The sequence below is a fragment of the Salmo salar genome, chromosome ssa17 (genome assembly GCF_905237065.1).
Source record: "Salmo salar chromosome ssa17, Ssal_v3.1, whole genome shotgun sequence".
In the NCBI taxonomy this organism is placed as follows: Eukaryota; Metazoa; Chordata; class Actinopteri; order Salmoniformes; family Salmonidae; genus Salmo; species Salmo salar.
Window position 1 is genome coordinate 25,420,755 of NC_059458.1, and position 17,734 is coordinate 25,438,488.

The window sequence follows — 17,734 nt, forward strand, 5'->3', positions numbered from 1 at the left end:
TTCTGTTTCCAACTGTAGTATAACTTTTTGGATTGTCCCCCACTACCCTCCGTTCAGTCATCTGTCCAATCACAGATTGAATAGTCAACACTTCCGTATTGCACATGTCTACGGGAGAAAGGAGCAATGTTCACCGAGTTTAGTCGCAATAAGTTTGTTAATTGAACGTGTAACGACTACTGTTGTACTGAACATACAGTAAGTATTAAATTAACGTATGTCTAGCAAACTAAACTGTAGCTGCAGTTGTCTGTAGTTTGTTCTTGCAAGGTGTCTACGGCAATGAGACTGTTAAGCTAGCAGTACCACTACGTTGGCAAGCTGGCTAGCTAGCTTGGTAACCTTAAAATTGTCTTGGTGACTTTTTACATTTTCACTTCTACATTGTCATGCCTTTCCTCACTTACAATCCAGGACGAACTGTGATCATGCTTGTTTAGTACAAACAGCTGGTCGTTTTAGAAACTGCATACTAATAGCTGATGATGCTAGCTAGCTTGGTAACTTTAAAGTTGTCTGGGTGACTTTTTACATTTTAACTTGTAACGTTACATTGTCATGCATTTCCCCACTTACAGTCCAGGACGAACTGTGAGCATGCTTGTTTAGTTTACAAACAGCTGGACGTGTTATAAAACTACATACTAATAGCTGATGATGCTTGCTAGCTAACTAACTCTGTCTTAAAAAAATGTATTTTAATCAGGCCTGTTGATGAATGTTTTAACACAAGCGCTACTGGGCTCTTTCTAAATAGCCCACAGGGGGATTTAAATATTTTACTTACTAACTAGAAATCATCCTCGCCTGGCCTGGCGTTATCTGATAAGCCAGCACAAGGGGACAGGAAAGCAGAGGGTAGCCAAGCTAGTGTTAATCCAAATGCCCATCATCCTCATGTGTCCACTGTCAAGTTCACTGGGTAACCTTTAGGAAAACTAAGAGGATCAGCTATGCTTTGTACAAGTCATTTCTGTATTTATGCCTCGTCAACTAATCTATTAGCCTAATTCATAGACCTTATTCACCCAAGTTATAGACTGTTACCTGTGCTACCTCACGGCAAGCGGTACCTACTGCCAACAGGACCCTGAACAGCTTCTACCGCTTAGCCATAAGACTGTTAAATAGTTAACCAAATAGCTACCTTTTGAGTCAACACATACGCTGCTGACACTGCTTATTATCTATCCTGTTGTCTAATCACTTTACCCCTACCTATATGTAAATATCTACCTCAATTACATTGACTCGGTACTGGTACTCAGTGTATATAGCCAAGTCATCATTACTCAGTACTGGTACCCGTGTATTTGGTCAAGTTGTAATTGACTCAGTACTGGTACCCCGTGTATATAGTCATGTTATCATTGAATCAGTACTGGTACCCCGTGTATATAGCTATATACACTCTGTGTATATAGCTAAGTAATCGTTACTCATTGTGTATTTATTCTTGTTATTATCTTTCCATTATTTTTCTCTCTGCATTGTGGGAGGGACCCGTAAGTAAGCATTTCACTGTTAGTCTACACCTGTTTACAGTGCATGTGACTAATGCAATTCTTAATTCATTGGTATTGCTCATGTCATACAAATTGTATTAGTCCTATTATTTTAAAGGCTAGTTGTCTAATGTAATTAGACTGCCATTAGGTTACAATGTCTTCGAGAGTGATAGCGAATGCTGTATACTTATCTGCAGTTGTGAAATAACTAATGAGCACTAATGAGCACCTTAGAAAGCTCTAACACAATGAATGACATGTTTTACTTTGAGTTTTTTGGACAGGCGGTAACCATGGCTTCCCGAGCTGGACCTCGAGCTACTGGCACAGATGGAAGTGACTTTCAGCACCGCGAGAGAGTGGCCTCACACTACCAGATGAGGTTCGCTCTCATTTCAATGTTTTTGCATTTTAGTCATTTAGCTGACGCTCTTATCCAGACCGGCTTACAGGAGCGATTTAGGGTTAAGTGCCTTCATAAGAACAAGATGACAGGTTTTGTTCACAGTGACCCGTTTGAAACATCACATATTCTTGTGCTTCTCCTCTCTCTTTCTCATCAGTGTCGCCCTCAAGTCCGAGATCCGTAAGCTGAACATCGTCCATGTTCTGATCTGGCTCCTCTTAGCTGCCCAGGTGACAGTGAGCCAGCTGAACCTGGTGTCCCACAGTGTGGTGGCTGCTCCCTACCAGTGGGAGTACCCCTACCTGCTCAGTATCATCCCCTCCCTCTTCAGCTTCATGGCCCTGCCCAGAAACAACATCAGCTACCTGGTGATCTCCATGATCAGTGCCGGCCTCTTCTGCATAGCGCCACTCATCTACGGGGGTATGGAGATGTTCCCGGTGGCCCAGCAGCTGTACCGCCACGGCAAGGCCTACCGCTTCATCTTCGGCTTCTCTGCCGTCTCCGTCATGTACCTGGTGATGGTGATCGCGGTGCAGGTGCATGGCTGGCAGATCTACTACAGCAAGAAGCTGCTGGACGCCTGGTTCACCTCCACACAAGACAAGAAGAAGAAATGAGGACAGAGGAGGACTTCATTATTTAAACAACTGACAAGGAACGACTATTGTTGCCTGCCACTGTCTGACACCACTTCTAGGCCCATCTTCCATCTATATTTGAATTCTACCCCCCCCTCGCCATCCCTAATTGGTAGTTGTAGGACTAATTGGAATACTCAGCAGCCTGTCCTGTCGTCTTCCTGGTAAACCCTCTCACCTCCATTATCTCATCTCCTGGCTCTGGAGCCTGTGGACAGATTAAGACTTGAGTTGTTTATCTGAGACTCCAGGGTTTAATGTTGACCCGTCCTGCTGCCTGCTGCTTCTCTTTATATCTCATCCTGATCTATGGAGCGGTTTGCCATAATCTGTCCCCCAAAGGATAGTATGCTAGCTACCTCCAGTCTTAGCCATACGTTCCAATTATCTCTCCTTCCTCCACAAATTAGCCCTTGTTCACTGCCCTTCACTGATTTGAAAGGAAATGACTGGAATAATAAATATGGTAGAAACTCCCACTAGACCAGGGATAGGCAACTTTGATGGGGGTGGGGACCACAAAACATCTGAACTCATCATGATGGGCCGCAGTGGCTCGCGGGTCTACCTAACCTTGGGGCGGCAGGTAGCCTAGTGGTTAGAGCATTGGACTAGTAACCGAAAGGTTGCAAGATCGAATCCCCGAGCTGACAAGGTAAAAATCTGTTGTTCTACCCCTGAACAAGGCAGTTAACCCACTGTTCCTAGGCTGTCATTGAAAATAATAATTTGTTCTTAACTGACTTGCCTGGTTAAATGAAGGTTAAACAAAATCAACTCATCCATACCCAGACATACAGTCAGAGCTGGCCCTAGCCTAAATGGAGTTTTGTGTGTGTGTCCCACCTTGCGAGCACAAAGTTTTAGCTCCCCCCCCTAATGGAGAGAAAAAAGAGTACGTTTTAGAATTAATTTCTTGATATTCTACACAATTTGCCATGGGGAGGAGAGATTTTGTAACTTAACTCATTTCATGTAATTCTAATAATTTGCAATGGGGTGGAGAGAAATGTGCAGTTTTTCAGCTAATTTCCTGAAATTTCTCACCCTACTATAGGATGGAGAGAAATGTTTGCAGTTTTTATTATGATATCTGAGTGAGAATGACTTACAAAATCAATTGGGCCCCTCCCCAGTTGGTAATTCAACCATGATTACTACAAGTTTAGATCGCTGGCTAGACTATCTTACCAGTCTAGACAAATGTTAGCTGACGTGGACTAATTAAGTGACTGTCAAGTGACTGACATAACAAGAGAGAAACTGCTGATACACAACCAAACATTGAAATTGCACCTTGTGTTTTCTACTATTCTAACTCTCAACAGTAAGTTGAGAACCCGACTGAGTTCCTCATTTTTATCGTTTTTGGAAATGTATTCACGGGCCTACACCGGACCAGCAGTTGCCCATCCCTGCTTTGGACAGTGCCTCTGCGAATCCAATGTTTTCAGATTTGTGGGTGAAATAGTGAATGAGTGAAAACTTCAGGAGGCAGGAGTTATAATTGGGACACACCCATGACTAGGTCAGGGCATGATGTGGCCTTAATGAGAGGAGCCATTGTAAAGCCAACTGTAAAGCCAACTGTAAAGGAACAGGGAAAGGGTTCAGAGAAGGCAAGAGCAGTGGTCAAATTGTTTCTAAATGAGATGTACATTGTTAAATAACAATAAATGGCTATGCTGTAGCAGCTTTGCGTCTTGGCTATTATTGAATGAATTACATGAATTAATAATGTCAATGTAACTGCACCATTTGTCATCTCTGCAGTTGGGTTCATCTTTCCTATTACCATGGTTACTTAAGGAACAACTTCCCTACATTGGAACAGTTTTCTCTTAGTATATGATGAGTTTTGTGTTACATGTACTTCAGAATAGTACCCAGGTTCTAGAGAAGTACACCTTCTAGTGGCCTCACATTCTAATCCAGACCTCCAAGACAGTTATCACTTTCTTAAAAATCTAACCCTCAAATCAGGAGATCTAATTACACCTGCTCTAGTGAATTGTTTTTCTTCTGTTTACCAAAACATGTACTGTACATTCCCAGCTGCAACAAATAATGTTTTGCATAGAGAAAGGTAATGCTATTGGTTGACTGGTCCTCACAGTATCCATCCATGTCTATCCTAGTTATTCATCCAGTCATATCTGATCTATTTTCAAAGAATTTGTGTCATTGTCTTTACTGATCCTGTTGACAACGTTGATTGTGTTGGAGCCAATGTACAGTACTTCCCCCTTAATTTCAATAGTACATCATTAACAGGTATCTCCACGTTACTGCACTCTCTGTGACAGGTGGAGAGCAGCACAGCATAAGACCAACAGATGTCCTGATAATGTGCAGTCTGCTGATATTGGTAACAGCAGAGATGAAGGAGCTATGGATTATGCCTGTTTTTGCTACAGGTAAGACTTGCTCTATATTTGATTCATTCAGGGTGATTTAAGATATTCAGTCATACACATTTACATTTAAGTCATTTAGCAGACGCTCTTATCCAGAGCGACTTACAAATTGGTGCATTCACCTTATGATATCCAGTGGCACAACCACTTTACAATAGTGCATCTAAATCACTGAGTGAAAAAACATTAAGAACACCTGCTCTTTTCCCTTATTGATGTCTCTTGTTAAATCCACCCCAATCAGTAGATGAAGGGGAGGAGACAGGTCAAAGAAGGATTTTTAGGCCTTGAGACAATTGAGACATGGATTGTGTTTGTGCGCTCTTTAGAGGGTGAATGGGCAAGTGCCTTTGAACGGGGTATGGTAGTACGTGCCAAGCGCACCGGTTTGTGTCAAGAACTGCAACGCTGCTGGGTATGATGTATGATGGAGAACTGTATCGGAAAACTGCTTTCTCTTCCGGTGTGCAAAGATGTATGATACATTTAACTTATCAATTGATTATAACCAATATATCACCTTACTGTTTTTACAGTTTGGTTTATGAATTTTGAAGTTGAGTTTTTCTTAAATGATTGATTGATGTTATGTCTTTTTGCTGCGAAGGATATACAGTTGAAGTCGGAAGTATACGTACACCTTAGCCAAATATATTTAAACTCAGTTTTTCACTATTCCTGACATTTCATCCTAGTAAAAATTCCCTGTCTTAGGTCAATTAGGATCACCACTTTATTTTAAGAATGTGAAATGTCAGAATAATAGTAGAGTGATTTATTTCAGCTTTTATTTCTTTCATCACATTCCCAGTGGGTCAGAAGTTTACATACACTCAATTAGTATTTGGTAGCATTGCCTTTAAATTGTTTAACTTGGGTCAAACGTTTCGGGTAGCCTTCCACAAGCCTCCCACAATAAGTTGGGTAAATGTTGGCCCATTCCTCCTGACAGAGCTGGTGTAACTGAGTCAGGTTTCTAGGCCTCCTTGCTTGCACACGCTTTTTCAGTTCTGCCCACAAATTTTCTATGGGATTGAGGTCATTGCTTTGTGATGGCCACTCCAATACCTTGACTTTGTTGTCCTTCAGCCATTTTGCCACAACTTTGGAAGTATAGTTGTGGTCATTGTCCATTTGGAAGACCCATTTGTGACCAAGCTTTAACTTCCTGACTGATGTCTTGAGATGTTGCTTCAATATATCCACATAATTTTCCGCCTCATGATGCCATCTATTTTGTGAAGTGCACCAGTCCCTCCTGGAGCAAAGCACCCCCACAACATGATGCTGCTACTCTCGTGCTTCACAGTTGGGATGTTGTTCTTCGGCTGGCAAGCCTCCCCCTTTTTCCTCCAAACGTAACGATGGTCATTATGGCCAAACAGTTATATTTTTGTTTCATCAGACCAGAGGACATTTCTCCAAAAAGTACAATCTTTGTCCCCATGTGCAGTTGCAAACTGTAGTCTGGCTTTTTTATGGCGGTTTTGGAGTGGTGGCTTCTTCCTTGCTGAGTGGCCTTTCAGGTTATGTCGACTTTAGGACTCGTTTTACTGTGGATACAGATACTTTTGTACCTGTTTCCTCCAGCATCTTCACAAGGTCCTTTGCTGTTGTTCTGGGATTGATTTGCACTTTTCGCACCAAAGTACGTTCATTTCTAGGAGACAGAACTCGTCTCCTTCCTGAGCGGTATGACAGCTGCGTGTTCCCATGGTGTTTATACTTGCGTACTATTGTTTGTACAGATGAACGTGGTACCTTCAGGTGTTTGGAAATTGCTCCCAAGGATGAACCAGACTTGTGGTCTACAATTTTTTTTCCTGAGGTCTTGGCTGATTTCTTTTGATTTTCCCATGATGTCAAGCAAAGAGGCATTGAGTTTGAAGGTAGGCCTTGAAATACATCCACAGAAACACCTCCAAATTAACTAAAATAATGTAATTTAGCCTATCAGAAGCTTCTAAAGCCATGACACCATTTTCTGGAATTTTCCAAGCTGTTTAAAGGCGCAGTCAACTTAGTGTATGTTAACTTCTGGCCCACTGGAATTGTGATACAGTGAAATAATCTGTCTGTAAACAATTGCTGGAAAAATTAGATAGGTAGATGTCCTAACCGACTTGCTAAAACTATAGTTTGTTAACAAGAAATTTGAGTGGTTGAAAAACTAGTTTTAATGACTCCAACCTAAGTGTATGTAAACTTCCGACTTCAACTGTATTAGTGTCTATGAAGACATTGTTTCAGATTTTTTTTTTATGCAGACACTATTGACTGTAAATCGACTACTGTCAGGTCTTAGATTCAGTTGATAAGAGTAGCCTTTGCTGTCAACCGTTTATTGGCAGTGATAAAGATTTCTTTCTCTCATAAAGTACAGTAGAAAACCTTTCTACACTGATGCAGACAGAATGAAACTGGAACAGCATGGATCATCTCCTATGATTATAGGAACTGACACTATGTATCCATGTTAATGTGGTTTACTGATTTAATTATCTTTTTTAAGTCTCTTTTCCACAGGGGATCTCATCACATCCTCTGCCATTCCAACCACCATTGACATAACTATCCCAACTACTGATGACCCTTTAACCCCTGACCCTCCAACTACTGACACTCCAACTACTGGTTACCTAAATACTACTGGTCTTCCAACTACTGGTTACCCTACCTCTATCACCAGTATCAGTCTCCCCTCTACCACCACAACCCCTCCTCTGGACTGTATCAACGGTGGTGAGCTGCAGAGTGGAGTCTGTATCTGTCCTGATGAGTGGACCGGAGAGACCTGTTCAGAGGGTACGGCCACACACTTACACTATACCTAACCCTGGATCTACCATTCAGACTCCACTCCATAATACTACACTACTATACCTAACCCTGGATCTACCATTCAGACTCCTCCACTATACTACACTACTATACCTAACCCTGGATCTACTATTCAGACTCCTCCACAATACTACACTACTATACCTAACCCTGGATCTACCATTCAAACTCCTCCACAATACTACACTACTATACCTAACCCTGGATCTACCATTCAGACTCCACTCCATAATACTACACTACTATACCTAACCCTGGATCTACCATTCAAACTCCTCCACAATACTACACTACTATACCTAACCCTGGATCTACCATTCAGACTCCACTCCATAATACTACACTACTATACCTAACCCTGGATCTACCGTTCAGACTCCTCCACTATACTACACTCCTATACCTAACCCTGGATCTACCATTCAGACTCCTCCACAATACTACACTACTATACCTAACCCTGGATCTACCATTCAGACTCCTCCACAATACTACACTACTATACCTAACCCTGGATCTACCATTGACTCCACTCCACAATACTCCACTCCTATATCTAACCCTGTGACTCCACTCCAGAATACCACACTAGTATACCTAACCCTGGATCTCACATTGACAGTACACACAACTACACTACTCTACCTAACCCTGGATCTCACCTTCAGAGTTCACAACACTTTTCCCTGGATCTCACATTCAGAATGTATATTTCATGTTTGCTGTCATACATTTGGTCCATGTTGAAATGTATTTTACTTCGATAGGGAATTGCTGCGATTTCACCAACATTGGTGATTTTGCCTTCCCAATAACAATGCTTGGCTGTTATGGCGATTCAGAAGAGTTGTGTGGTGAGAATACAGCCGGTGGTACGTTACTTTGATTCACCTAAAATTAGAAAAATGTGTTCATCTGTTACATTCCTAATTAAAGTTGTATTAGATAAAACTAAATCTTGACTCTCTTGGTTCCTCCAGACGGTTTACCAGAAGCCTTTGCAGAATGTTTGAATGACACTGGATCTCCGCAGTTTGGTACTCCTTACAAGCTGCAGTGTGATTTAACCCTCAGTGACATTCTAGGAAATGTAAGTCAATTTTATTATATTGATTTATGACCAGTCTCAATTTAGCATTCTTCTTTCTTCAGATCAGTTACAGTTATCATTATGAGGAGTGGATCTTACAGTTTGAAGATCAGTAACAACTGGCTCTTTCCTTCAGCTCATGTATTCTGTTCCTTTACTCTGCTTAACAGTTGATGAGGAACATTCTTTTTTATTTATTGTGTTTTACATTACATTTTATTTTTATATTTAGTCATTTAGCAGACACTCTTATCCAGTGCAACTTACAGTAGTGAGTGCAAACATTTTCGTACTGGTCCCCTGTGAGAATCAAACCCACAACCCTGGCATTGCAAGTGAAATGCTCTACCAACGGATCCACATAGATAGAATTGACTATTTCAACATTCAAATGTACTCAGAGTTCAGCATGTTGCTGCCACTTATACAATGTTCTGTTAAAAAACGATGTAAATAAATATAAATCATTCTCTGTCTCTATTCAGATCTCCAGCAGTTCAGGTGATTTACTACAGTTAGTCTTCAGTACTCAGATCCTGACCTCCCAACCAGAGCAGCTGTCAGCTGACAACATCACCACAGCAGCTCAGATCGCTAACACGCTGCTTCAGTCTGCAAATATCACAAAGGTATAACATGTTTTGAAATCAAGTGGTGAACTATGACATGTTCTGGAGAGAAACGTGAGGTTGTTACTGCAGTGATTTGAACACTTGAAGGTCATCCCCTGGTTTTGATCATGTTGCAGGACATCGCAGTGGCAGCTGTAACTACCATCAGTCAGCTGCTGAATGCCAGTGGGGAGAGAACACAGAGAGACGCTGTCCAAAAGTACAGGAGTGTGTGTGTGTGTGTGTGTGTGTGTGTGTGTGTGTGTGTGTGTGTGTGTGTGTGTGTGTGTGTGTGTGTGTGTGTGTGTGTGTGTGTGTGAGCGTGTATTTCTGCATATGCTTGAGTTTATGTGTGTACGTGTGCCTCTGTGCGTGTCTGCATGGTGCATGTAAACTAATGTTTTTCTGTCTGTCCAAGTACCAAGTGACTCAGTAGAGATCCAGTTTACTGCTCTGACTGGTGGGTAGAACTGCTAGTGAACCTACACACTGGCATTTAAAGTTATAGTTTATATCAAATCAAATCACATTTTATTAGTCACATGCACCGAATACAACAGGTATTCGTTGCAACATTTCACCTTACAGTGAAATGCTTACTTAAGAGCCCCTAACCAACAATGTAGTTTCAAAAAAATACAGATAAGAATAAGAGATAAAAGTAACAAGTAATTAAAGAGCAGCAGTGAAATAACAATAGCGAGACTATATACAAGGGGTACCGATTACAGAGTCAATGTGCGGGGGCACGGGTTAGTTGAGGTAGTATGTACATGTAAATCAAATCAAAATAAATGTTATTGGTCACATACACATGGTTAGAAGATGTTAATGCGAGTGTAGCGAAATGCTTGTGCTTCTAGTTCCGATCGTGTAGTAATATCTAACAAGCAATCTAACAATTTCACAACAGGTAGAGGTAGAGTTATTAAAGTGACTATGACAACAGAGAGTAGCAGTGGTGTAAAGAGGGAGTGAGGGGGGGCACTGCAAATAGTTTGGGTAGGCATTTTACTAGATGTTCAGGAGTCTTATGGCTTGGGGGTAGAAGCTGTTTAGAAGCCTCTTGGACCTAGACTTGGCTCTCCGGTACCGCTTGCCATGCGGTAGCAGAGAGAACAGTCTATGACAAGGGTGGCTGGAGTCTTTGACAATTATCTGTGTTGACAGTCTAGTGCTATCTCCTCTCATTTTTCAAATGTTTCTCCTCTGCTGTCAGTAAGGTTTGGTATGGATTTGATGTGTTTGATACCATTCCACTGATTCCACTCCAGCCGTTACCATGAGCCCATTCTCCACAATTAAGGTGCCACCAGCCTCCTGTGGTAAAGAAGTAACACTGTTCTGCTTTAACTGTATAAATCAAATTAATCTCCATCTCCAGGAAGATCTGGTAATTTTGTGGCCAACAGAATTCATCTCAACACTAATACCTCTGAACTGACAACTGACAAAGGAGGTTCTACCTATGTCCAGATTGTTATCAAATTCCCACCAGGTGAGCCAATGTTGGTATAAAAAAACAGTGTATAAACTTAAGATTCAATTTCCTTATACCGCTTTCACCGAGAGGGCTTAACTGCTCTTTGTGGTCTCAGAAATCAGGTCAGCAGTGACTAAATTTAGATTGTCCAATAAAGTTGAGTCACATGACATGGATAGGGAAGCTATTGACAAATAATAAGGCTTCCATGATAGTTCTACAAGACAAGGTCAAGTTACTCATGTATATGAAGTCCTGATATGAACAACAATCTCTCTTTCTCCCTCTCTCCCCTCTTTCTCACTCCACTCAGTTTTACATAGTAAAAACACAAATCACTCCATTGGTTTTGTGCTCTACCAAAATGACTGGTTCTTCAGGTCCAGGGTTTTCAGAGCTTCTTCAGAGACCAGCAGAAGGGTCATCTCTGCTGACCTGGGACAAGTGTCTGGGTTGCATGTTGAGATGCTCTTCAAGCCCACAGTAAGATTTGTCTAGGAATAAGTAAATGCATCGTGGTCCGAATTTATCTGCAAAACATAATGGGAAGTTGTCCGTTATCTTCAGTGCATTTGGAAATTATTCAGACCTTCACTTTTTCCATATTTTGTTACATTACAGCCTTATTCAAAAATGTATTAAATTGCTATTTTTCCTCATCAATCTACGTACACACAATACCCCATAATGACAAAGCAAAAACAGGTTTTTAGAAATGTTTGTAAATGTATTACAAATAAAAAACTGAAATATACATTTACATATGTATTCAGACCCTTTACTCAGTACTTTGTTGAAGCACCTTTGGCAGCGATTACAGCCATTCTTCTCTGAAAATCCTCTCAAGCTCTGTCAGATTGGATGGGGAGCATCGCTGCACAGCTATTTTCAGGATTCTCCAAAGATGTTCGATCGGGTTCATGTCCGGGCTCTGGCTGGGCCACTCAAGGACATTTAGAGAATTGTCCCGAAGCCACTCCTGCATTGTCTTGGCTGTGTGCTTCGGGTCGTTGTCCTGTTGGAAGGTGAATCTTTGCCCCAGTCTGAGAACCTGCTCCAGAGCACTCAGGACATCTTTGTACTTTGCTTTCCCTCAATCCTGACTAGTCTCCCAGTCCCTACCGCTGAAAAACATTCCCACAGCATGATGCTGCCTCCACCATGCTTCACAGTAAGCCAGGTTTCCTCCAGATGTGATGCTTGGCATTCAGGCCAAAGAGTTCAATCTTGTTTTCATTAGACCAGAGAATCTTGTTTCTCATGGTCTTAGAGTTCTTTAGGTGCCTTTTGGCAAACTCCAAGCGGGCTGTCATGTGCTTTTTACTGATGAAGGGCTTCCGTCTGGCCACTCTACCATAAAGGCCTGATTGGTGGAGCGCTGCAGAGATGTTTGTCCTTCTGGAAGATTCTCCCATCTTCACAGAGGAACTCTGGCGCTCTGTCAGAGTGACCATCCGGTTCTTGGTCACCTCCCTGACCAAGGCCCTTCTCCCCTGATTGCTCAGTTTGGCCGGGCGGCCAGCTCTAGGAAGATTCTTGGTGGTTCCGAACTTCTTCCATTAAAGAACGGATGTGTTCTTGGGGACCTTAAACGCTGCAGATTTTTTTTGGTACCCTTCCCCAGATATGTACCTCAACACAATCCTGTCTCGGAGCTCTACGGATAAGTCCTTCGACCTCATGGCTTGGTTTTTGCACTGTGAACTGTGAGACCTCATATAGACAGGTGTGTGCCTTTCCAAATCATGTCCAATCAATTGAATTTACCACAGGTGGATCCCAATCAAGTTGTAGAAACTTCTCAAGGATTATCAATGGAAACAGGATGCACCTGAGCTCAATCTCGAGTCTCATAGCAAAGGGTCTGAATAGTTATGTAAATAAGGTATATATTTTTTTTTATACATTTACAAACATTTCTAAAAACCTGTTTTCGCTTCGTCATTATGGGGTATTGTGTGTAGATTGCTGAGGATTAAAAAAAATATAGAATAAGTCTGAAACATAACAAAATGTGGAAAACGTCAACTGTAAGTCATGTGTTAAACTCATTCCACGGAGGGCCATGTGGCTGTGGATTTTCATTCCTCCCTTGTACATGATTGATAATTAAGGTGACTGATTAGTATGGAACTCCCTTCATCTGATTGTCAAGGTCTTAATTTAAAGGAAAAAACAAAAACCAGCAGACACTAGGCCCTGCATGGAATGAGTTTGTCACACCTGATCTAAGTTATGCATTGACGCTTATCCGCCATTAAGAACAAGGAAGTATGTTTTGGCCAGTGAACAAGGAAGCGTATGTTGTATTGTATATAATATGATCTATCATATGTGGCAAAGAAGGGGGTCGAGTGATAAATGGCAGATATGTGAGGGCAGAACTAATAAACGGGCTCTGCCCGATCACTAAAATGGCCACCCCGATCAGAACTACAGATCACAAAATGGCCGACTGCCAAAACTACAATTCCCAGAAGCAAGGGGAACCCTCAGAAGGTGGAGCCGACCCACAGATAAAAGGTCAAGAAAAACCAGGAAGAGAGAGAGAGGGCGGGAAGGGTCTATGAACCATAGAGAAAGAGACAATCTACATTGGTTGGATTTACCGTGTACGAGCTGGACTGTTTTGACTTACCTGTTGGCGTTTAGACCTGGACCTACCGAGAACCAGATTTGTGTACCGAACCCTGCTATCCTTGACCTTACCTGCGGCCCGGGTGGACCAGGACAGCGAAACAAACACACAGGTACTGTCATGTTCGAAAGAACTTTCATTCTGGGCTGACTTTGGTGACAGTTTCCCACTTAATTTGTGACAAACGCTCCTAACTTTGAAGAGGTTTGCCACACATAATTGAAACTTCTTCTTTCCACATTTACATAATGACCTTTCAAACTTCACAATTGACTTTATACATCTTTTTGAATGAGGAATACTGTCAATGCATGTCTTTGCTGAAGAATTTACAGTGAGTTTGTTTGTTTCTCACTTCTCAGGCTGTCCCCAACGCCTCCCTCTATGACTTTGCCTGCGTGTCATGGAACTACACGTTGAAAGACTGGAGCACCTTTGGCTGCTCCAAAGTCAACCACTCAGCAGACGGCCTGCGATGTTTCTGTAATCGCACCACTAACTTCGCTGTGCTGATGGTGAGTAGCTAGCTGCCTTCATCTCCCTTTTACTGACGACACTCTGACCTATGGAGGGGTTCCCAATTTTTGGGGAAAAAATTGCAAAACATTCTAACAGTATTTCTGATTGTCTTCTCAACTCACCATCACATACATTTAATGTGGGACTATGACAGTCAATGTAAATTGGTCTGACATAAAGTCTCTTATCTCACCACCACTGTTCCAGATAGTGAGTTGAGAGACATGATGCATGTCGAGTCGGAGGTTCTCAAAGTCAGGGGGTGTGGTTGACAATGCGCACCTCATCTCTGCTGTCACTTCCAACCTGGATTGATATTTGGTTATAATGCAGACTACTACACTAAATCCAGTTTCACACAGATATGAGCTGTCAAGGGGTACCATGAGTTTTATTGCTCGGAGGGAGATGGCAGGGTATTCCCTTTTGAGTCAGGAACCAAAACACGTTATCTGCAGCATTCGGTCATATGATGGCACGATCAGTTTCGATTTCACTTACCGGCATGTCAACTGAGGCAGGATCACAGTCAAACAGATTTCTCTCCAATAAGAAATATTTTCTCTGAATGCACTGATTCGGTCACTCATCTGTAAAATGTTTTAGTATTTTCCCTGCATGCTTGCGTTCAGTTTCCCAAATATGTCATTTACATAGGCAGGGGGAGACATTTTATTTTCATTACACAGAAAGTCATCGAAGTCTGTTTGTTTTTTTTGTCCACCGTTTGATCTCATGGAATCTGTTTTTTGTCAATATAGCCATGCAGCTGATCCTGAGATGAGACAGAACAATATGTCCTTGTGAATAGCATCCCGACATGTAGCGAACAAAAGTAAATGAATGGGCACCTCGGCCCTCACAACTAACATCCATTTGGAAAGCTGGGGAGTTTTTGAGTGGTTCAGTCAGTTTTCTATTTATTGCTAGCTATAGCATCAATTCTTAGTTTTACAGTGTTATCTGACAAAGGTGTTGAGTTTCTGTGCCTATGCCTCCCTAGAACCTGTTTTCACCATATCGATTGTGGCGGTAAAGTCTGCAATAGTCTGTGGTTTCATATCGATCGTAGTGGGCCTAGCCATTCACCATGGGAATAGGGTGACCACATGTCCCGGATTGTGCGGGACAGTACCACATTTTATCAACAAATTCAAACACCACCAATTAAAAAAAAAAAATATGTTGATTTGTCCAGTACTTCAGTCAGACATTCCAACCTGTCTCTTGCAGTCACATTGCGCTTATGAAAAAATATACTTGCAAACCATAAGGATGTGGTAGCCTAAGCCATGGGGATATTAAACACTTCTCTAATCGTTGTTGAGATCTGATATTCTGCGCAGAACAGGATGAGACACAGTGGTTCCTCCTTTAAAAGTTGCCTCATACTGTGGCACACCTTGCGTGCTGCCGCAGAATTCTGTGGCTCTTCATTTAATTCTCAGCCATTTGTTCTGCTACTGCAAGTTATTGCTAGTTTGACCACCAGAGGGCATCTTTGAAAAGCATGTGATAGTATTCCGTGTTTTGTAATAACATAGTATATGGGATTGATTTAAAGAAATTTGGCTTAATTAATTTGATTAATATTATGGTGTTTCTATTCAGAGGAAAACGAAACCCTCAGGGTTTCCGTTAGGATGGAATGGAAAATATTGTGATGTACAACATGACCGTCGGGAGTAGGCTACAGGATTGGAGGATTCTAAATTGTTTGCCTTCATTAGACAACTTTGTTCCAATATTTCTGTAAATCAGGGATTTTTATTCGCATAGTAATTCGTTATGGATCCATAACTAAATCAACATCTACATTTTGAACGAGTATTTGTTTATCATTATTTTATTAACGAAAAGTGTTTATTTGTTTATTAGGCTACTGTGCAGTCTACAATACATAATGTAGTAAACATGGGAAAGTGCTTAATTTCTTACATAAGGGAGAGCAGGCCATGTCTGTACTTCAGAATGCGGGGCATGCGGGAGACCAGGGTTCAAGACATTGGCTTATCGTCAACAAATATTTCTCAAATCCTTTCAGACTAAATTCCAGCTAAACTTGGAGAGGGCATTTAGGCCTCCTAACTACTTCAAAAATCTTCTGAGGAAGAGCTAAAAAAGTAAGTTAATAGCCATATTACATATTAGACTGAAAGATATAAGCATAGCCGTGGGAAGTAGGGTGCTGAGGGTGCTGCACCCCCTTAAAAATCAGAATGACAAAATAATATTAATAAATATTTTCACCAAAGTAGTGCATTGGGCCTTTACTAGTCAAGAATAAACAGACGGATATAGCAGTTTGACGAAAAACGTGAAGAATTATCATTCATGATGGACAGCGACGATGCATTTTCATATCAGGCGACCACACATGGGGTCGTGACCCCTAGTGTGGGAACCGCTGACCTATTGTTTACCACAGCATATCCAGACACATGAGGGTGATGACTTTATACAGTATGACCGTGACACAACCTAGTGTTGAAATTTATTTTTTTATTTTATTTCTACAGTCATTCAGGAGGGATTTTAAATACGCTGAAGCGCTAAACTGGATCCCCATATTGGGATGCTCCAATTCCATCATAGGGTTGAGTTTAACAATAACGCTCCAGATCGCAACCAGGTAAGATCCTACAGGGTTCCAGAACCAATTCAAAATATACAATAACATTCCAGATGGTGACCAGGTAAGATCCTACAGGGTTCCAGAACCAATTCAAAATATACAATAACATTCCAGATCGTGACCCGGTAAGATCCTACAGGGTTCCAGAACCAATTCAAAATATACAATAACATTCCAGATCGTGACCCGGTAAGATCCTACAGGGTTCCAGAACCAATTCAAAATATTTGGTGCATCTCAATAGTGTAAAGAAGCCCTTTGTCTGATCCAACAGGACTTGATTCGTGAAACCAATATGAAACCCACTATTTATGAACCAACACATCCATAGCTACACATCTAACTTCCCTAACATATTGTTGTCTATGACCTATCCCCAGGAAATCACGCAAAACCAACCCAACGGTCCTCTTAGTGAGCATCTGCGTGTGTCTCCTGATCTTCACCTTCCTCTTCATGTTGGGAGTGGACCACCCTCATAAACAGCCGAAGGAACCTGATATACAGGAGGACAACGTTCTCCTCCCGTCCGACACACACACAGAGCGGGACAGAGGGCCCTGTACTGCAGTTGCAATCCTGCTGCAGTACTTCCTGTTGGGGACGTTCACCTGGAACACACTGTACGCCACACATGTCTTCCTGATGATCAGAAACAGCCTGGCCACCAGCACGTGACACTTCACAGCCTATACCGTGGCCATCGGTTGGGGTAGGACAGCATGGAGAAAAATAAAGTATTTAGTTGTTTCAGAAGCTTTGGCTGGCATTATCCCTGGGCTCCTTGAACCGAAACTAATGCTAGGTGATATTTTCAGGCTCTAATAAGTCTGAAATAGATCTTAAAAACAACTTGTATAGTAATGTTATGTCTTTAGAGGATGTATGCGTAGTGTATATACTCTGTATATGGCTGCATGCAAATCTACCAGGAAATAACATCAT

General features: G+C 41.7%; 1 protein-coding gene across 1 annotated transcript; it reads left to right on the plus strand.

Annotated features, from left to right (window-relative positions):
* Positions 1–101: 101 nt before the first annotated feature.
* jgn1a (jagunal homolog 1-A) lies at positions 102–4,248 on the plus strand. The gene is given in 3 exon segments (NM_001173863.1): positions 102–198; positions 1,781–1,890; positions 2,072–4,248. Coding segments are annotated over 2 exon segments (552 nt in total). The 5' UTR covers positions 102–198; positions 1,781–1,801; the 3' UTR covers positions 2,535–4,248.
* The last annotated feature ends 13,486 nt before the right edge of the window (positions 4,249–17,734 follow it).